The sequence below is a fragment of the Opisthocomus hoazin genome, chromosome 6, assembly GCF_030867145.1.
Source record: "Opisthocomus hoazin isolate bOpiHoa1 chromosome 6, bOpiHoa1.hap1, whole genome shotgun sequence".
Taxonomy (NCBI): Eukaryota; Metazoa; Chordata; class Aves; order Opisthocomiformes; family Opisthocomidae; genus Opisthocomus; species Opisthocomus hoazin.
In genome coordinates, this window is record NC_134419.1 from 67914670 (window position 1) to 67934022 (window position 19353).

General features: G+C 42.4%; 1 protein-coding gene across 3 annotated transcripts in view; it reads right to left on the reverse strand.

Moving 5' to 3' along the window:
• LOC104336537 (VPS10 domain-containing receptor SorCS1) overlaps positions 1 to 19353 on the reverse strand; it is a 311179-nt gene that overhangs the window by 76373 nt on the left and 215453 nt on the right. For all 3 annotated transcript variants that reach the window (XM_075423698.1, XM_075423700.1, XM_075423699.1), the window contains exon 6: positions 9550 to 9614. In XM_075423698.1, coding sequence (XP_075279813.1) covers positions 9550 to 9614 — 65 coding nt within the window. The remainder of the gene's footprint in view (positions 1 to 9549; positions 9615 to 19353) is intronic.

A 19353-nucleotide genomic window follows, 5' to 3' on the forward strand; every position in this document is an offset into this window, starting at 1 on the left:
GTTATTTTGTTGCCGAGTCTTATTTTGTATGATACTTCAAACTGTAGTACCCACTGCTTTCCAGTCTAAGCTTGCATGTGTATCATTCAAAAACCTTATTTGATCACAAGGAAAGTCAGAGAAAATATTCACTCTACTCACTGTGAATGTATCATTACTCCTGATTTTTATTTTTCTTTTCTTTAATTCATTGAGGAATGTGTCCTTCTCTCTGCAAATAAATCCACTACGGACAAATCAGGAGTTTATGCAAAGAGCATCCACGCAATTTATGACTTGTTGTCTTCCAGACTGCTATGGAGTATCCCAGTTCATTACTGAGCAGTTTATACATTAGGGATAGTTTTTGCTTTTGAAGGATGACTGGCATCCTGTAACTAATGAGCTGTAAGAACATGGTAGTAACATATCTCACTGAAATACCTGTAACCCCTCTCCATCAGTGACGAATAACAGAAGCCTAGAAAAGATTATACGAATTTGTGCAGGTACCTTGGCAGTCCAGGTACACCTTCAGCATCCACTACCTCTTATGGCAATGAGTACGACAATTTAATTAAACTTTCTCCCATACATTAATCTTTACTCCTTTTTTGAGAACCACAAAAAATGACTGTTCTTTATCCATTTCCATTTGGTCTGAATGTTGATTTGTGATACATTTATGATATGGGGATATATTCACAACTCACCAGGACTCAGCAACTGCAAAGAAATTAATCAGTAATGAAGATCAGTGAAATGAAGCCATCCCAATTACTAACTACTCACATATCTGTTTTTATCCTGCTGCTAACTATTTCTTCATTGCATATCAGAGTCAGGAATCTTTCTTTACATGGGGAATTATATCCTCTGCCATCTCTAGCATAAGGATATAATTAGAGAAACTAACAGATGCCATTCTCCAGGATAAATACTAATGATGACCAGGAAAAAGCACTATTCATGATCAGCAAAAAATTCACTGCACAGGTTTAGGGCACTATGGCAATTAATTCACCACTCTAGCTATGTTAGCAAAAGACTGTCATGCTAGATTGCCTACTGATTTTTTTTCCACAGCAGTGATTATTTTACTCTTCCTAGCAATCTTCTGTGAAAACAGAAATTTAAGTCCTAGTACAACTCTGTGATTCAGACACTATTGGCCAGATGCTCAGTCCCTGCTGATCAGCAAGCAAAGCATGTCTGCTTACCCCAAATGAGGTTTTTGGTCTTACCTGCAACCACAGCAGCACCTAAATTAGCTTTCAATAACAAAAGCTGCTATGTAAGTCAGGACAGAAGAAGAAAAGCAAAGGAAACAAAAGCACTTTTTAAATATCAGGATCACTCTAAATTTTTGCTAGCACATTAGGAAACGCCTTAGCTTCTTTCATGTGCACTTCAAAAAAATAAAAATTACATAAATTAAAAGCTACTTAAAATCAATTGGCATCAATCTACACAAGTGAATGCATATCTCATAAGTGTAACAATTGGTTTTCTTGACTTGCATCTATAGAAACTGTCTCTTAGACATCCTCTGAGTCAGCTTTGCCATTCTGTGGAGGACTAGTGGCTACCCAGTTAGTCTCCAAATGCCTTGTAGGAATCCATCTTTCTATTTCTCACCAACAGTGTGGATTCCTCAGTAGGGATCACCTGAATAAAAATTACCTCCCATGTCAATTAGCTTGCATCAGGCCTTACTGAGACAACCCTCCCTAGCTCAAATCAGATAAAGCCATTAATTAAGGATCTTTCAGGACTTCCGTATTCTTTACAAACCTAAAACCCACGTCATTGTTTACACGCCTTCTGAAAACACTTCAAGATGCATTTGAACAAACCTGGATTTAACTTCCACCAGTCATTCTGTCTTCTGACTATGGTGGTGAATGTAACTAAGAGAAGTTTGTCATGTGGTTACGAACTGTAGGGGATTAATTGTCTTATTGGGGTGTTGACCTGAAACCAAGCAAAAAAATTTCACAGTTCCTGCTGACTTTGCTGGCTTGCCTTTGATCCTGTTCCAAAATCAAAGTGGAACACCAGGGACACCCAAGCATACAAGTGGAAATGTGAGATAAAGTTCGTAAGAACTTCTTCCAACCAGAAAAATCAGGTTTACTACTGTGCTCTCAGTCCCAGCTTGACTCAGATTGGGCCTGAAGCCCTTAAAAAATAAACCAAAACACCATATTTGATGAGACGAAAATTTGCTTGGTGATCTCCAAAATTTACGTGACACGATTAAAAAAATAAATGGGAATGATTAGCCCTGCAAATCTGTCTCCATCAATACAACTAAATTGCACGGTCTCTACCCAGTTTGTTTGTCACTACCTGCACCCTACTTTGATGAGGCACAGTTTGTTCAGAAGTCCAGAAATTCTGGAGCCTGAGGGAAAAAAATGGAGGGAGAGTAACAAAATCACAGAATGGTAGGTGTTGGAAGGGACCTTTCAGGATCACATAGACCAACCCCCCTGACAAAGCAGGGTCACCTACAGAAGGCTGCGAGGGCCTTGTCCAGGCGGGTCTTGAATATCTCCAGAGAAGGAGACTCCACAAACTCCCTGGGCAACCTGTTCCAGTGCTCCGTCACCCTCAGAGGGAAGAAGTTCTTCCTCATGTTCAGACGGAACTTCCTATGCTTCAGTTTGTACCCGTTGCCACTTATCCTGTCGCTGGAGACCACTGAAAAGAGTCTGGCCCCATCCTCCTGACACTCACTTTTAATATAGTTATAGGCATTTATAAGCTCCACTTTCAGCCTTCTCCTCTTCAGGCTAAGCAAACCCAGCTCCCTCAGCCCTTCCTCATAGGAGAGATGCTCCAGTCCCCTCACTATCCTCGTAGTCCTCCACTGGACTCTCTCCAGTAGCTCTTCATCTTTGTTGAACTGGGGAGCCCAGAACTGGACACAGTACTCCAGATGGGGCCTCACTAGGGCAGAATAGAGGGGAAGGAGAACCTCCCTCGACCTGCTGGCCACACTCCTCTTAATGTACCCCAGGACCCCATTGGCCTTCTTGGCAACCAGGGCACACTGCTGGCTCATGGTTAACTTGTCATCCACCAGGACACCCAGGTCACTCTCCACAGAGCTGCTCTCCAGCAGGTCAGTCCTGAGCCTGTACTGGTGCATGGGGTTGTTCCTCCCCAGGTGCAGGACCCTGCACTTGCCCTTGTTGAACTTCATCAGGTTCCTCTGCACCCAACTCTCCAGCCTGTCCAGATCTTGCTGAATGGCAGCACAGCTGTCTGATGTATCCATGACTCCTGATAACCTTCTTTTCTTCCACTTGCTTAATGATGACATCCAGAATGAGCTGTTCCATCATTTTTCCAGGGATGGAGGTGAGGCTGCCCGGCCTGTAGTTCCCTGGGTCCTCCTTCTAGCCCTTTTTGAAGACTAGAGTGACACTGGCTTTTCTTCAGTCCTCAGGCACCTCTCCTGTTCTCCAGGAGCTTTCAAAGATGATGAAGAGTGGGTCAGCAACGACATCTGCCAGCTCCCTTAGCACTTGTGGGTGCATTCCATTGGGGCCCATAGACTTGTGGGCGTCCAGATTGCTTAAATGATCTCTCACACAATCCTCCTCGACCAAGGGAAGGCCATCCTTTTGCCAGACTTCCTCTCTTACCTCCAGAGCCTGGGATTTCTGAGGGCTGGCCTTAGTAGTGAAGACCGAAGCAAAGAAGGCATTCAGTAACTCAGCCTTCTCTGTATCCTCCAAGAATGTGAGCTCAGGTAAAAACATTGCTAGCCAGATCCTCAGCAGGTGTAAATCAACATGCCACTGAAGTTATACTGATTTATGCCTGCACAGAGACTCCTATTTTGGTCCTTGTAAACCTTTTACATTATGTATATAAACACTATAAATAAAATGCACAGACCGACCATAATCAGGGAGCACAGATAGAGAGTTATTGGCGTTCTAGCAGGTAAAGCTGAGGCTGTTGCTGATAGATGTTCTCAAAAAACCCTGCCAGGGAGACGGTCTAACACCATACTCTGCTGACATTTCTACTTCTTCTCACCTAAAGCAGCAGTTATACTACTCAGCTTCGTCTGGAAAAGATACCAGTACCAGAATGGGGCGGGTTTTCTTATTTGTATGGAGTTCAGAAGGTTTTTGTTTAGCCCTTATATATCCACTTCAGGATCTTTTATTTTATCATACAGTTGTGTGGTTGTTTCCAAACACACCCTTTTCTTTCCTTCTTTCTCCCTGCCTTGTTTTGGCAAGTCTACCTTCTCAAATTTAATCCCTTAATTGAATATTTACACTTGGTTAGCTCTCAAAAGAGATCTTCCAAATGAAGTATAAATAAGTAAATGCAAGAACATTAAAAAAAATCATAAAAAACCAAAGAAAAATTATTTCCAAACTACCCTAAGCTTCAAAAAAATATATCTTTCTCACTTCAGCACACTTCACCCCATCACCTCACTGGCGGCAACACACCTGCTTCATTCGGGAGGAGAATCACAGAATCATAGAATGGTAGGGGTTGGAAGGAACCTCTGGGGGTCATCTAGTCCAAACCCCCTGACGAAGCAGGGTCACCTACAGCAGGCTGCACAGGACCTTGTCCAGGCGGGTCTTGAGTATCTCCAGAGAAGGGAGACTCCACAAACTCCCTGGGTAACCTGTTCCAGGGCTCTGTCAGCCTCAGAGGGAAGAAGTTCTTCCTCATGTTCAGATGCAACTTCCTGTGCTTCAGTTTGTGCCCATTGCCCCTTGTCCTGTCACTGGGCACCACTGAAAAGAGTCTGGCCCCATCCCCCTGACACCCACCCTCGAGATATTTATAGGCATTTATAAGGTCCCCTCTCAGCCTTCTCTTCTTCAGGCTAAACAAGCCCAGCTCCCTCAGCCTTTCCTTGTAGAAGAGATGCTCCAGTCCCCTCATCATCCTCGTAGCCCTCTGTGGAATTATTAGTAAAATTAGGGTTTTACATCTGAAAATTAAAGTTTATATGGAAAACGTAGCATTGTTCACCCATTGAGGAAAAGCATAAAATCAAAAGGAGCTCTGAGGATGGGACCCAGCTGCAGCAGGCATGCGAGGAATCCACTAATACAGCAACTCCCTGCAACATACCATAGAGGGTGGAGCACAGTGGAGACTCCGTGGCCATGCTCTGTGATGATCAAGCGGGAAGAGATGGTCCTCTAGAACTGATAAGCATCTCATCTGGTCCCCTGAGCCAACAGGTTTCCAAGACCTTGCCAAAATGCTACCCTTTCGTGAACTTTGCTCATTTTAATGTCATTTTAATACCAAAACACACCTCCATCCCAAAGGCTACCTGTCTCCAAGGTGCGACCACTCCTCTTTGAGTCTGCATCCTCAATTTTTTGTAAACTATACCTTTAAACGTGAAGCGAGAGAATTTTACACCAGTCACGATAAAAGGTATGTATGACTACAGTCACTCAAACTCCACCTACCTTAAATGTAGAAAGAATATAAAAATAGTCAGGGAAACAGGGAATTTTTGGGAGAAGATATCATCGTGAACAAGCCAAGGGAAACTCCACCTCAGGACTGCCTCTGACTACCAGGATCAGCCAACGGGCTGAGCCTTGCTTCATCCCACCTTCAGACGCCTTGGGTGAGATTTAGACTAAGCGCTTTTTCTTGCGTATCTTAGAAATCTCTCTAGAGAGTTACTGCCTAACATTTATAGTCAGGCTGTATTATTTATAACCTTTTCACATGTTTTATGCTTAATAACATCATATTTGCACGTGCTTTCTTGCAGACAGTCCCTATCACCGGCAATTCAAAAAACCTATATATCTGTTGCATAAATAAAACTGCACTATTTAAGTAGTCAGTTGTCACAGTTTCTCACTGAACGCGACCAAACGTGGCTGTGCTAGTTCATGAGCACGACTGGACTGAAGGTGCAGACTGCTATTAGTGTATCCAGAATCGTGGTAGTTTAGTATACATATTAAACACGACTGCACTGGCAGTGCAAATTGGATATCACTCAGAATTTAAACCTAGCCGCACCTAGCCTCCCACTCTGGTGAGGAGAGTTAGAAAGCAAGGGGGTTTACTTTCTGCCAAATTCCTCCATCCCTTATAATGCAACGTCCTCTACTGGACTGTCTTCAGTAACTCCTCATCTTTCTTGAGCTGGGGAGCCCAGAACTGGACACAGTACTCCAGATGGGGCCTCACTAGGGCAGTGTAGAGGGGAAGGAGAACCTCCCTCGACCTGCTGGCCACACTCCTCTTAATGCATCCCAGGACCCCATTGGCCTTCTTGGCAACCAGGGCACACTGCTGGCTCATGGTTAACTTGTCATCCACCAGGACACCCAGGTCACTCTCCACAGAGCTGCTCTCCAGCAGGTCAGTCCTGAGCCTGTACTGGTGCACGGGGTTGCTCCTCCCCAGGTGCAGGACCCTGCACTTGCCCTTGTTGAACTTCATCAGGTTCCTCTGCACCCAACTCTCCAGCCTGTCCAGATCTTGCTGAATGGCAGCACAGCTGTCTGATGTATCCATGACTCCTGATAACCTTCTTTTCTTCCACTTGCTTAATGATGACATCCAGAATGAGCTGTTCCATCATTTTTCCAGGGATGGAGGTGAGGCTGCCCGGCCTGTAGTTCCCTGGGTCCTCCTTCTAGCCCTTTTTGAAGACTAGAGTGACACTGGCTTTTCTTCAGTCCTCAGGCACCTCTCCTGTTCTCCAGGAGCTTTCAAAGATGATGAAGAGTGGGTCAGCAACGACATCTGCCAGCTCCCTTAGCACTTGTGGGTGCATTCCATCGGGGCCCATAGACTTGTGGGCGTCCAGATTGCTTAAATGATCTCTCACACAATCCTCCTCGACCAAGGGAAGGTCATCCTTTTGCCAGACTTCCTCTCTTACCTCCAGAGCCTGTACTGGTGCATGGGGTTGTTCCTCCCCAGGTGCAGGACCCTGCACTTGCCCATGTTGAACTTCATCAGGTTTCTCTCCACCCAACTCTCCAGCCTGTCCAGGTCTCCATGAATGGTAGCACAGTCTTCCGGTGTATCCACGACTCCTCCCAGTTTTGCGTCATCAGCAAATTTGCTGAGGGTACACTCTAACTCTTCATCCAGGTCATTGATGAAGAAGCTGAACAAGACCGGGCCCAGTACTGACCCCTGGGGGATACCACTAGTTATAGGCCTCCAACTAGACTCAGCGCTGCTGATGACAACCCTCTGAGCTCTGCCATTCAGCCAGTTCTCAGTCCACCTCACTGACCACTCACACATCTAGCCCACACTTCCTGAGCTTCCCTGTGAGGATGTTATGGGAGACAGTGTCAAACAGAGAAAGGTTTGTTTATACACTGGAGAGTGATGGTTACTTCTTCCAGGAAAAGGAGACTGGTTAGTACTTAGAAGCAGGCTCTAGTAGCCAAGAGATATGAATGTACTGAGTTGGTAATGGTAACTAGAATAACAGACCATGTGCACACTCTTAGCCTGTCTCAGTCTCAAAATTCTGTGACTTGAAGTGCTACCAAATGTCCTCTGGCAAAAAAAGCTGTGATATGTTCCAAGGTTACTGCTTTCAGCTACCCACCACAGTCCTCTGTGAGTGACCAATGCTCCCTGGAACTTCAGACAAAACACAGCATGCACTTACTGATAATCCAACACATTTTCTTATACTGCCAATGAGCTGAGCTGGGGACCTCCTGATTCATGAGCAGAAGTTTTGCCTGAATGTCTGATTTGCAAGAGGGGTTACCACTGGCTGAATGTTTGACACCACCACTATATTTACATTAGTAGTTCTGTCACTGACTAAACAGAGAAACTTCAGTTATGCTGCCTCACAACTAAGCCAATACAAGCACACAGAATCAGTTACTATAGCTCAGTTGATAAGCAATAATTTCTTATACCACATTTCTTTACTAATACACCTGACTCCTCAGTGAGGCCAGTTTGATCTACCTGTTCTCTTATTTCCACCTTAAAAGCTGCAATAAAGCTTACTAATTTGTTACGGACTCAAGAAGTGTTTTGCAGAAATGCGGCCCAAGGACTCAAACAAGACCATTCAAGGCATTTGGAGCATGGCACTTTTTCTGTCCACTGTTAGCTGAACATCCCTCAAAAGCATCACCAGAGTACAGCTCCTTAAACACCTATTGTAATGTCTCATCTCAATGACCTCAAATTCTTAATGCCTTGTAACATTAATATTTTGTGCTGAAATAGACACTGTCCTGTTAAAATATTTCATTCTCATTTAACATGTCCTGCGAAACAGAAAGTGTCACGTTCCCAGCCTTGACACCACATTCAGGTAAGTGAAATTGAGAGAAGAAATAATAATCAGAGACCACAAATGATAAGAAATAGAGATAATACAGTCTTTCACTTTTACTAATCTTGCATATCTTGAAATGGAAAGACCTTTAAAACTTTGTGGTTTCTATCGAAACTGTTTCTTTTCAAAATTCATCTTCCAAAAAATTCTCTTTCATGCCAAAATCCAGTGAGCTAAAACAATGATCACCTCACAGTTACTTTTTCAGTTTTCAATTTTCCAATGACAAAATACACTTTTTATGTAACACCACTGCATATGGGAGTACAATTCAGGGCAGAATTTTATTACTTTTTAAAGGAATTAATTGACCACATCACTAATACTTAAATATTGCAAATGATAAAATTCTGCTTGGTATACTGCAGCAAGGCTACTATTTACAGAGGAAACAATATGGAATTACAATGCCAAGATCTATGGCAGCCAGGATTTCAGTGTGATGCCTGCCTGAGGCAATCCAGCATTGTGGAGAAGAAATCCTTGGAGAAAGATCTGCAAAGGCAGTGGAGCTCAAAGATAAACCTTGAGGAAGCATGGGTGGGAGGAGAAAAGGCCAGCGGGTGGCTTAGGGTGCCTGGGAGAATGTACAGCCAATTAGGAGAATATTTTGGAGTTGCAGGTAAAGGAGGCTCCTGGAATAGAGAAAAGCACCTCAAGAGGCAAAGCAGGGAGGGAGAGGAGCTGATGAAAGTGAAGTACAGTGACAGGACAAGCAATAACAGCGAAGAATACACTTAGGCTGGTCATTAAAAGACTTCTAATGTGAGAGAAATGAGGTATTTTCAAAGGTAGTACCTAAGGCAGAGTATCCCTGGTCTGTTAAAACTGTAAAGCTGTGAATAAGATGATATTATGTACCGTGTGAAACAACAGCAGCTAGACTCTGTGACCCAGGAACTTTTCTCCAACGTCATGCTCGCATGAACAAAAAACATGTAGGAAGAATGAAAAGTGCTGTATATACTGACTCCAATTGCTGCTTATCACCTATTCTTCTCTACCATTTTCTTGGGTCCTTTCACAGCCTGTTAATCCCAACACTTTACCTTGCTGGAAAGACTTGTCTTCTGACAGACCTTGGAACAGTCAAACCCCTCATATTAAATGAATCACTACAGAGAAGTTGGATTTCCATTCTGATATTACGTGGTTACAAGAATACGAGGGCAGTCCAGAATACCACAATATCTGAAAGATGATGTACTTACGACCATCTACTGTCTTTGCCTCCAAGTGCACGAGATCAGGCTCTCTACCAGACCCCATCATAGACCTGTAAAAGAGAGATTGATATAAAGTCATTAAAAACAACAGATATCATGAATGTCCTAGATATTAATTCCTCAGGAGATCCTGTTTAGTTGGACCCAAACTTATACTCACAAATAAAAGCTGATCATTTGGAAAGCATTTTGGAGTTTTCCCTAAAATAAATGTGAAAGAAATTGTACCATTTTATCAAATCAATGCCATTGTATTTCTGAGTTCTTTATTCCTGACCCTTTTACTTCTTTCCACCTGGAGACGTGTTTCTCTTCTCGCTGGCGCCTGATATTTTGATGTACCTCATGGTTTGGTCAGAAGAATGCATTTCAGTTCTGGGTGGGATACAGAAGACTTTAATTGATGGGATAATAGTGTTTGCCAGCATACTAATTATAGCTGTTCCTTTATATTGGATTTTTTATGCACATTTGCTTAACTGACACTCTTAATAATCAATATTCCCTCATTAGTTAAGAAATTTTAAAAACCCATTTCATCCTGAGACATTTTATCACTCCTGATCTAATAAAAACTGTGTTACATTAATAAAAGAAATGTGAGATTGACTCAGAATATGACTGTTCACTCCGAATTAGCAGGCAAAGACATAAAGACACTGACCAATGCAAATAAGCGGTTTATGGACTCAGGCTTTGCTTTCTATCCTGAGGTTCCCCCGGACTGGCACTGCTGGCCTCGAGAACTGCCTGGGACAGTCAAAATGGACAGTAGCTTGATGGGCAGCCTGAATTATGGCCGTACTGACTGCAGATATGTACCAATCCCATTGTACAGCAGCCTCAGCAGCATCTTTGACAATCAGCCTTGCTTCTGGTCTTGGTCCCATCATCCAAGTCATAATCCTAGATTAAGGCTAAGGGTTAAATAACCAGTTTCTTCTTAGCTGCCTGACCTCCAAGTTACCAGATGCATGAGGGAAGAGAAACATTCATTTCCAGTGATAGACAAATTAGATGCTGTTCTGTTCAAAGCCTCATTATTTTTCAGGAAATCAAAAGTGTGGTTCAAACAGTGATTTAGACCTTAATTCAGTTCCCACTGACTGCAATCAGAGGCAGCTCCAGCCTTTAATCATCATGCACATTAACTAATAACCATTATAAAAATGTTAACAATAACAAGACTATTTGTGTCCTGATTGATCCTTCTCTTTGCTTGACAAAGTCTGTAACATTTCTCTAGCTAGAAAAGGTTTGGAAATTTTTGTTCTCTGCTGCAGACTGGAAAATTTCAGAAAAGACTCTGAGCCAGCATTGCTTTCACCTCCATTTTTAAGAACATATATGGCAAGGTCTTTTTCTCCTAAATGTTCACCTTCATTTTAAAAACTCTGCTTCCTGATAATTGACACCAAGTGGGTGGGAAAGGAGTACCTTCCTGGGGCATTTTTCCTTTACCTGTTATCATCAGCAGATTCAGGGCCAAAATGCCTGGCCTGCTAGTTACAATTCAGTTCAAGACAGACAGATGCCAGTGACAAACAGCTCTAAAAACTGCAGAAGGACTAAGCTTGTAATTTGGCATAGCTTGTTTTATTCTTATTTAAGCAGGCTTTAAGCACACCTGGAACTGGGCTACTGCAGAAGACACAGCATAGCTTTGTCAGTGCATTCCTCCTCCCCACCTCCAGCCATCCCATGGGGATGCCAACTCTCCAAAGAAACAAGGATTATATTCCATGGATTTGAACACTGTCTTTTCAGAGACACACAACAATGGTATTCACCCAGTAAAGAACTTGTTGCTCTAGTTAAAGCCTTTGAGTCTACAGTCAGGTGATAAGGCATCTCACTGATGGACGGGACATGATTGTCACTGTTGTTTTCACTTGTGATATGAGCCATAATTTACATCAAACTCTTAAAACGTCTTAAGAGCAGCATATAAGTATCTGGACCCATCAAGTCCTACAAGTTAGAAGGCTGCATCTGTAGTGACCTGCATATTACTTCGTCTCGCACTATGACAGCAAGAATTGGGACTGAAGAATCACAGAATCACAGAATGTTAAGGGTTGGAAGGGACCTCTGTGGGTCATCTAGTCCAACCCCCCTGCCAAAGCTTCAACTCAAGGTAGAATTAAGCCACCAATTGTCTCAAGAATGTACAGAACGAGGATGGCTGATACATGACTGGTGATAAATATTATTCATCTAGTCAAGGGCTTCCTTTCTTTTGATATTCCCTAGCAACTGCAAATTAGAAATGTGATGACAAATAAAGATGAAAACTAAGGCCAGTGAATCTTAGGCAGTTCCTAAAGTCAAACAGGACATCTGAGGTAGAGGCAAGAACCATATCCAGGTCTTCTTATCTGCTAGATCTTTCTTCCTACCTTAAAGAACACTCATTCCATTGCTTTCATATATAATAGGCTTGACAGCACAAGGCCACAGTCAGGCCCATAACATTAAACCACACGAACAACCAGTTGCAAAGGACAGGCAAAATACAAACACATATCCGCTCAAATTAATATTAGCTGTACACTGCTGACAATCCATCTGGATTCTGCCAAGAGCTTACTAATCAGAATTTTTTTAACATCACATGTTCTTGAATCATGCTGTGTTGTTCTATGGTAGCCCTGCGACACTTCTCTATACATCCCTCCACATTACCTGAAAAGCCCCATAAAGTAATATTCATCTTACCCAGTTATACACTACAGATATTTAACTCTGAGCTAATCACGCTCAACTCTCTTTGCAGGCAGTGAGGAGAAACAGGCAGTTTTGCACTCTGGTTCATCTGAATGGTGTTAGATATGACTTCACAAGAAGAAAAACTTTATCCTAGAAAAGGCTATTTCTCGCCATTGAATAGAAGATGTCTGGACACCTACGATACAGACATCCACATGTGATCACATAAAGGTTCCAAAGCAGGTAACACAACAAACTTGAAATGTATGTATTATCTACATTTTCACACATGAATTACAGATAAACTATGGATTTTAAGTAAAGGGTAAAGAGAATGCCCTGGGCCGCCTTCTCTCTGATAATGTTTTATATACCTTACCTCAGATTTGTTATTTACTATATGACATGTAAAAGCTTAGAAGACATTCAGTAATACAATACTGACCACAATGAGCATACACAGGAGATAAATACCAAGCTCTTCGTTGCACTGCACCTGAGAACACGCACTCTGTAGGAAGACAGACATATCCTTTTACAGACATAGGACAATCAGTTCTTAAATCATCTACTGGAAACAAGGTGTTAGGAACTGTGGAATATACATCAGAAATCTTAAATTTTTAGTATGTTCGCCAGATCTATCACAACACTACCAAGCATGCAGCTATGCTATTACTGGGTTTTCCTGGCTTTTTCATTTGGCTGGGGGAAAAAAGGATCATCCTTCGAAGCTGAGGAGGACAACGCACTTCTACAAGCCTGAGTATTATTAAGTAATAGTGTTAAGTCCATGGCATCAGTATGAAACAAAATGAATAAACCTACCTGATTACAAAGAAATTCTGGAAATTCTGACTAGATTTCAAGGTTCTTATACCAAAACAAGAGTGATTAATAAATATAAGCTTCACACACAGAAGAAGAACACTACATGCTGGATTTGCCCTAGATAACACCAAAGCATCAAACTCCGCGTTACTAGCTTGATACAACAGCCTACTCCATCATCTTTTGTGAACATGCTCAACGGAACCTGGTCAATGGACACTTCATCAGCTAAACAAGGAAAAGTACTGCGCATTTGATGGCTTACAAACCAAGCATTCTGCAAAGCACAGGTGTACGGGTGAACAATACTCTGGGACCCACTCGTTTACTGATTTCTCTCAGAACTTTCTCTAAACAGTAGTCCAAACTGATACGCCCTATTCTGAGCAACTTTTGTCAGCTATGCCAGCAGCACTTTCTTCTTGTATTTCTAAACTCAATTCTTCCCTTTCAGCATCTGTTCTCAAAGACCAATTGCTCACACATCCAAAAACTTTTCTTCTTGATGCAGTCTGTGTTTTCACTTTATGGTAAAATGCCAGCATGCCCTTTGTCCAGCCCTTTAATCCCAGGCTTTCTGTAATACTCCCTGAAACTTCAATACATCAGGGATATGCTTGCAACACTTTCTGCTGAATGGTGCCTACTGTATTTTTGTAATTAGCTTTTTGTGTTTTGTTGGCATAATTGTCTAGATGTTTTGAAAAAAGGAAAAGAAAAGAGACAAAAATAATCTTTTGGGAAAATGAGGATTTAAAAAAACCAAGGGGAGTGACCCCACTGCCTTTACACAGAAAATGCTCACATTATGAAATACGTAGGACCCCCACAGTCCTTTTAAAAAGTTGCTTCCTAAAATTTAAACCACCATCAAGCCTATTAAGTAGTCATCTGCACTTGAGAGCTTCACAAATCGATTTTAGTGGCTGCAGCACAGTCATTGCTCTGCATGCAGATTGTACATCCACTTGTGAGAAGCAGCAGAGGATAAAGACCGCGAATCGTCTTCTAGTTTAGAACTAGGCTGAACTAAACAAAAGTAGCCTGGCATTGCCCATTGCAGAGCAAATGCTAGTTGGCATATTTCTGTAGTGACAAACCCCTTGTGATCTCTCTGTTTGAAACATTTCTAAAACCTTGGTTTCCTTGGCCTGTCAGCTCTTCTGAGCCAAGGAAATTCAATAGAGACCCTGTTATCCTGGGGTTTCCACCTCTTCTATCTTTTTTGACTTCTAGGAAGAAAAGCAATTGTTTATGGATGCTGGGAACAGATGAGGCTTGCAAGGCAGTCACACCACTCAGAACTGCAAAAAGGTGTCATTGTCAAGATAGCAAAAGCTTCCATTTGGTGTACTTAATTTCAAACTACCATTTTTCATAAACAAAGAACTCAAAGCACCAGACAAGAAGGGCTCCATCTCAAGGGGTTCTGCATTCTGGAAAGTAGCTTTGGGTATCTTTGGTTTTGGATACTTGACTTTAGACACAGTCACATCATATCTGGGACTACATGCACAAGAAACTTGATGGCAAACTTTTCATATGTATTCCTTGTATCATACATGCTCACAGCAGCCAAGATAAAAACTCTGTTAAGCCAAGCAATAAAAGACAACTTTATTTTAGAGGTTATTTTCTCTTCAACGCAAATTGCCCAGAATTAAAGAGCTGGAAGAACAGAAATGCTACTCTACCCTTTTCACAGACAGAACCAGTGCAAACGTAGTTCATTCTTTTAACGGGGATCGAGATGCTGTGCAGCTTTCCCATGTCTCAGAAGAAACAAGTGCAGAACCAGGAATCCTACAACCATCCCCCACCTTCTTTTTGGGGGAAAGAGGTATGATTTCTTCATGAAGCGAAGGATGACAGATAATGGACAGGTATCGGCATGACTCTTCTAAGGCGGGTGGAATGAGAGCCCCATGGTTCTGGCCACTTTGAGCTTGTCGACACTGACTCAGAGTAGGTTAGAAGTGGCTGCAATGCAATACCCAATAGAAAAGTGACACATCACTTGGAAAATCCAGTTTCACCCCTCATCACTAAAAATGTTCATTTGCCTATGTGCCCGCTCTTGCCCTTCCTGCAACCGTTCCTGATTCTTTCTAATTAGACTCTAGCTGCATTCTGCAGATGACTTTGTGCTTAACGTGTTATTTATTTTGAGATGTCTCCTGACCTTCAGCATTCCTTCTTTCCAGCTCCAATTTGAGCACACCTCCATCTCCACATACACTGCATTACACAGAAAGACTAATTAGCTGCAACAGACAGGAGAAAGAGAGAACATACTCTCAGAGATCCTTATGCCAAAGTTGTCCTATGAACATAAATATTCTAACAAGCTTTATCCTGTCACAATACAGCTATAAAGTTTCTCTGTTCAGCACATGATAATGGCTTTGTAATTCAATTATTGGTAGAATTTGCCTTTGGGGATTTATCTTCCTTTAGCCTCAGCACTCATGCGAATCTTTTATCGTAAATCTTGCCAATGCAAAATCAGCTCCCCCATTGCCTCTGGGACACATCCTGCCATCATGTTAAAAAATTGACAGCTTATTCCATCTTAGTGAATGGCAGGTTTTTGGTTTTGTTTCAAAGGACAGAATGAAAACAACAACAGTGGATGACGTTCATGGAGTCCTCAGTAGCATCAATTTTTTGGTTCCACTGATGTTTCTATAACACTCTAAATCCTAATTGCCGTTCATAAAAATAGTAACATGTAGCACTGAACAGGGAGATTTTTGTCCAAAGATACAAAAGTACTTGACAATCAACCTTTAAGTAACCTTCCCTGCATGATACTGATTTGTTCAAGACCTATGGAAAACTACAAGACCAGCAGATCAAGCTACAAGTAGGGGTTGAGGAAAATTTTTGTTCTCAGCTGTACAGATAAACTCCACTGATTAGTGAAGAGCACAGAGACCTCATTGATGTGACCAAGATCACACAGTTGTTTAGTGGCAGAGACAAAAATAGAGCCTGAGAGTCCTTCAGGCTTCTTTTTCTTTTACTACCATATTGACTCCATGAGGACTTCATAGATACTCTCTGTTCCTTTTCTCGCTTGCAGAGGTCAGTGCATCTGGCCCAGGGAGCTTAGTGTGGGAGGGAATTCTTGTGGTTTCTTTAGTTCAGTCCCTATTATGTGAAATTTTACAGATTTTGCTGTTCCTGGAACACACTTTAAAGATCGCTTTCTAGCTTTAACATCTCTTTACAATATTCTCCTGACATGTTTTAGAAACAAAGGGCCAGATTCCAGACAGGCATAAATCAGTACTTCATTTCTTTATATCTGGCCAATAAAGCTTCCCTAACAATAATCTAATTAGATTTTCCCTGTTACATCTCTGCACTATTCGTTCCCACATTGTCCAATTAGATGAAATGATATAATTTTGTGCAAGTCAACTGGCAGCCACTGGGCCAAATCCATCCTATGCTACGCTTTACTCAGTTTGTCACCTTTTCTCTAGAACTGATGGAAAATAGCAGTGCAGTGAGTAAAGCCCAACTCCTCCTCATTGCACCACCCACAGCACTAACCCAGAAAAACAGGTACCTGTTGTTGCTAGCACTAAAATAGATGACTAGGTAAGCGGGGGTAGTGGTGTGATTTCCAGGCCATGGGGAGTCACTTCTACTCTCATCATCATTTTTTGCAACCCTAGAGCGGCATTATCCACAGCCTTCCACCTCACAATGTCCACATACTCCACAGCTTTGAGGACAGTAGCCAACCAAGCCCTCTCCCCCACTGCAGTAACAGCACAGCTCTCCATGGGAAGCTCCCAAGATAACACTTGGCTAAAACTCTGAAACAGATGGGTGTGAATTCTCAGGGAGGTAGGTATCTATTGCTGGTAATGCTGGGTGAGAGGAATGTCTGAAAATGAGGATCTGAACTGAGTGGATAAAATTCAATTACCAGGATTAGATCCTGATTTTAAGATAGTCCTCTTGTCCTATATCTCTTTTTCATATATTGCAGGGAACTAAAGACATCATCCTGGCTTGAAAGGAGAGAAGGAAGAAGGTATCCTCTAGTCACCAGCCTCTGAACTCAGCTCCTTAATACAATGGACCAAACCTACCTCGTTTACTGCTTCTCTGCTGGTACAGTCTAATAGGATCATGGTTTCCTACTGTATTAAGACATGTTTCTGGCATCTTGTAGTGCTGTATCCCAGTCAGTATGCTCCGGAGGAGGCCAGGAAGTCATTTACAGCAAGAGTGCAAAGCCAACTCTGGTAACACAGCATGCTGCTCATTAAACATACAACAGAAAATAGCAGTGAAATCTTCCTGACATAGATCTAGACAAATCCACAGTTAACTTTACTATGAAATTGCCTCACCCTCTCAAGGGCTGCCCTTTATAAGTGCATACAAAGAAATCAGCTTCTTAGTCAATGCCTGTTGAAGACTACGCAGGGTCCTGCATAGCTCTTCAGGCTTCTGCTACTGAGTAACCGCCAAATCCAGCTTTTGAACCTGGTATATGGATGCCTGCCTACTTTTGCAGATCTTTAACGGGGGAAAGTGGATGACAGGAGAGAAGCTGGAGCTTGTGGGAGTCTGTATTCATTCATAAAGTATCTCCACAGGATTTTTAAAGATAAATCGGCTGAATTGGGAAACTCAAAACAAACCAACCTATGCATCAGTGAGAATAGGGTCTCTCAGTCCCAAAAGGCTTGTTCAGGTGGATGTACCTCTTCTCCCTATTCACAACTGCAGGACAAGACTCTAAGGGGAGGAAGCAGGCAGAGTCACGTAAATGGATAAGATCCTATTCAGTTCTGACTTTTAGGATAACATTCACATTACTATTTTAACCCCACTTTTAGAGTCCCCACAACAATCAAAGAGAGTTGAGAATACTTTTTCTCCCCTGTGGTGGAACTCTGCCAAACTAAAGATTTGGGACTGAGGAGTTATACTTTGCTCTGACAAATCTTTGTTCAATTATGAGTCACAAGTTCTCTCAAGAGACTACTGGGACCAGAGGATCTGGTTATTATAGACTCAGAGGACCAGAGTGATACCAACCTCTGCTGTGCGACTTCGGGCAATTTTCTCAGCCTGGTCCAGGGAAGAAAGATACTTATTTTGGATTTCAGTTTCTTAAGAACTAGAACTTATCATAAATCCAAAGAGTCTAAATGTGCTTTTCACAGCAACATAAAGAAGATGCTGCCTGTCTTTTTTCTGTCCTTGCTGACCCACATGGGGCTGGCAAGTTTGCATCTCTGGAAGCCAGACAGGAATAAAATCCTAATTCCCAAGATAAATCTGAGAGATTTCAGCCTTCATTTGTAGCAGAAAGATAGAGCTACATCAGGGACCCGCTGTCTCAAAACCGTAAGCAGAGGTTTTCACTAATTACTCTGAAATGCCAGTGGGATCTTTAGCAAACACTGCCAGCTGAGAGTGTGCTTCCTTGCATTCTGGCTGGGTAGGATGCAACACTGACCTTTCTGGTGAGGAAATGGTAAATGTCAGGGGCACTGACTGGTGGCAAAGTGCTCTGACGTCTGTTACTCACCATCAGTAATGTTAGCAGCAGCAGCATGGTAAGAGCCAAGGGAAGGCATGGTTGCAGATTTGCTCTTCGCTCTGGTCCCTGGCAGTGTTGCTTGCCTGCAGCTCATCTGTATCTTTAGGCTGGCAGCCATGAAGCTGCCTAAAAATATTAGCAAAGATAATAGCAGCCTGTGTTATAGAAGCTCGGACCTTCAGTCTGACTTTCTCCCAAACCCAAACTTAAACTGGAAGCAAATGTGTGGTGTTCAACTCAGGAAAAAAAAAAAAAAAAAAGATCGAAATCAAGCAAAATTTAGTACTCTTGCTATTCTCCATCAGTCAGTCGTTTAATTCAGTTTTCCTGAGAACTGTCATGGGTCCCTCGGTGATGTGCCTCTGTGGCATGTGTCCATCTCCACCATATTTAAGCTAAGAAATACATATATTTCTAATTAAATTTCTAGTTCACTTCAACTCATCGGGTATGGCTTGTGTGTTAGATCAAGCAGATGATTTTCTGCACAAGCTGCCACAATGCCCTTTGATTGGCATCTTCTCCATCAGCCTCCAGCAGTTGCCCTGCAGTGATTAAAAGGTCTTGTTCAGCAATACACAGCATCATTTGTAAACAGCCCAGATACCATGCCATTTAAATTGCCTCAGCCCACCTGCGTGGGTGTGCAAATCCCACCAAGCCAAGATCTGACA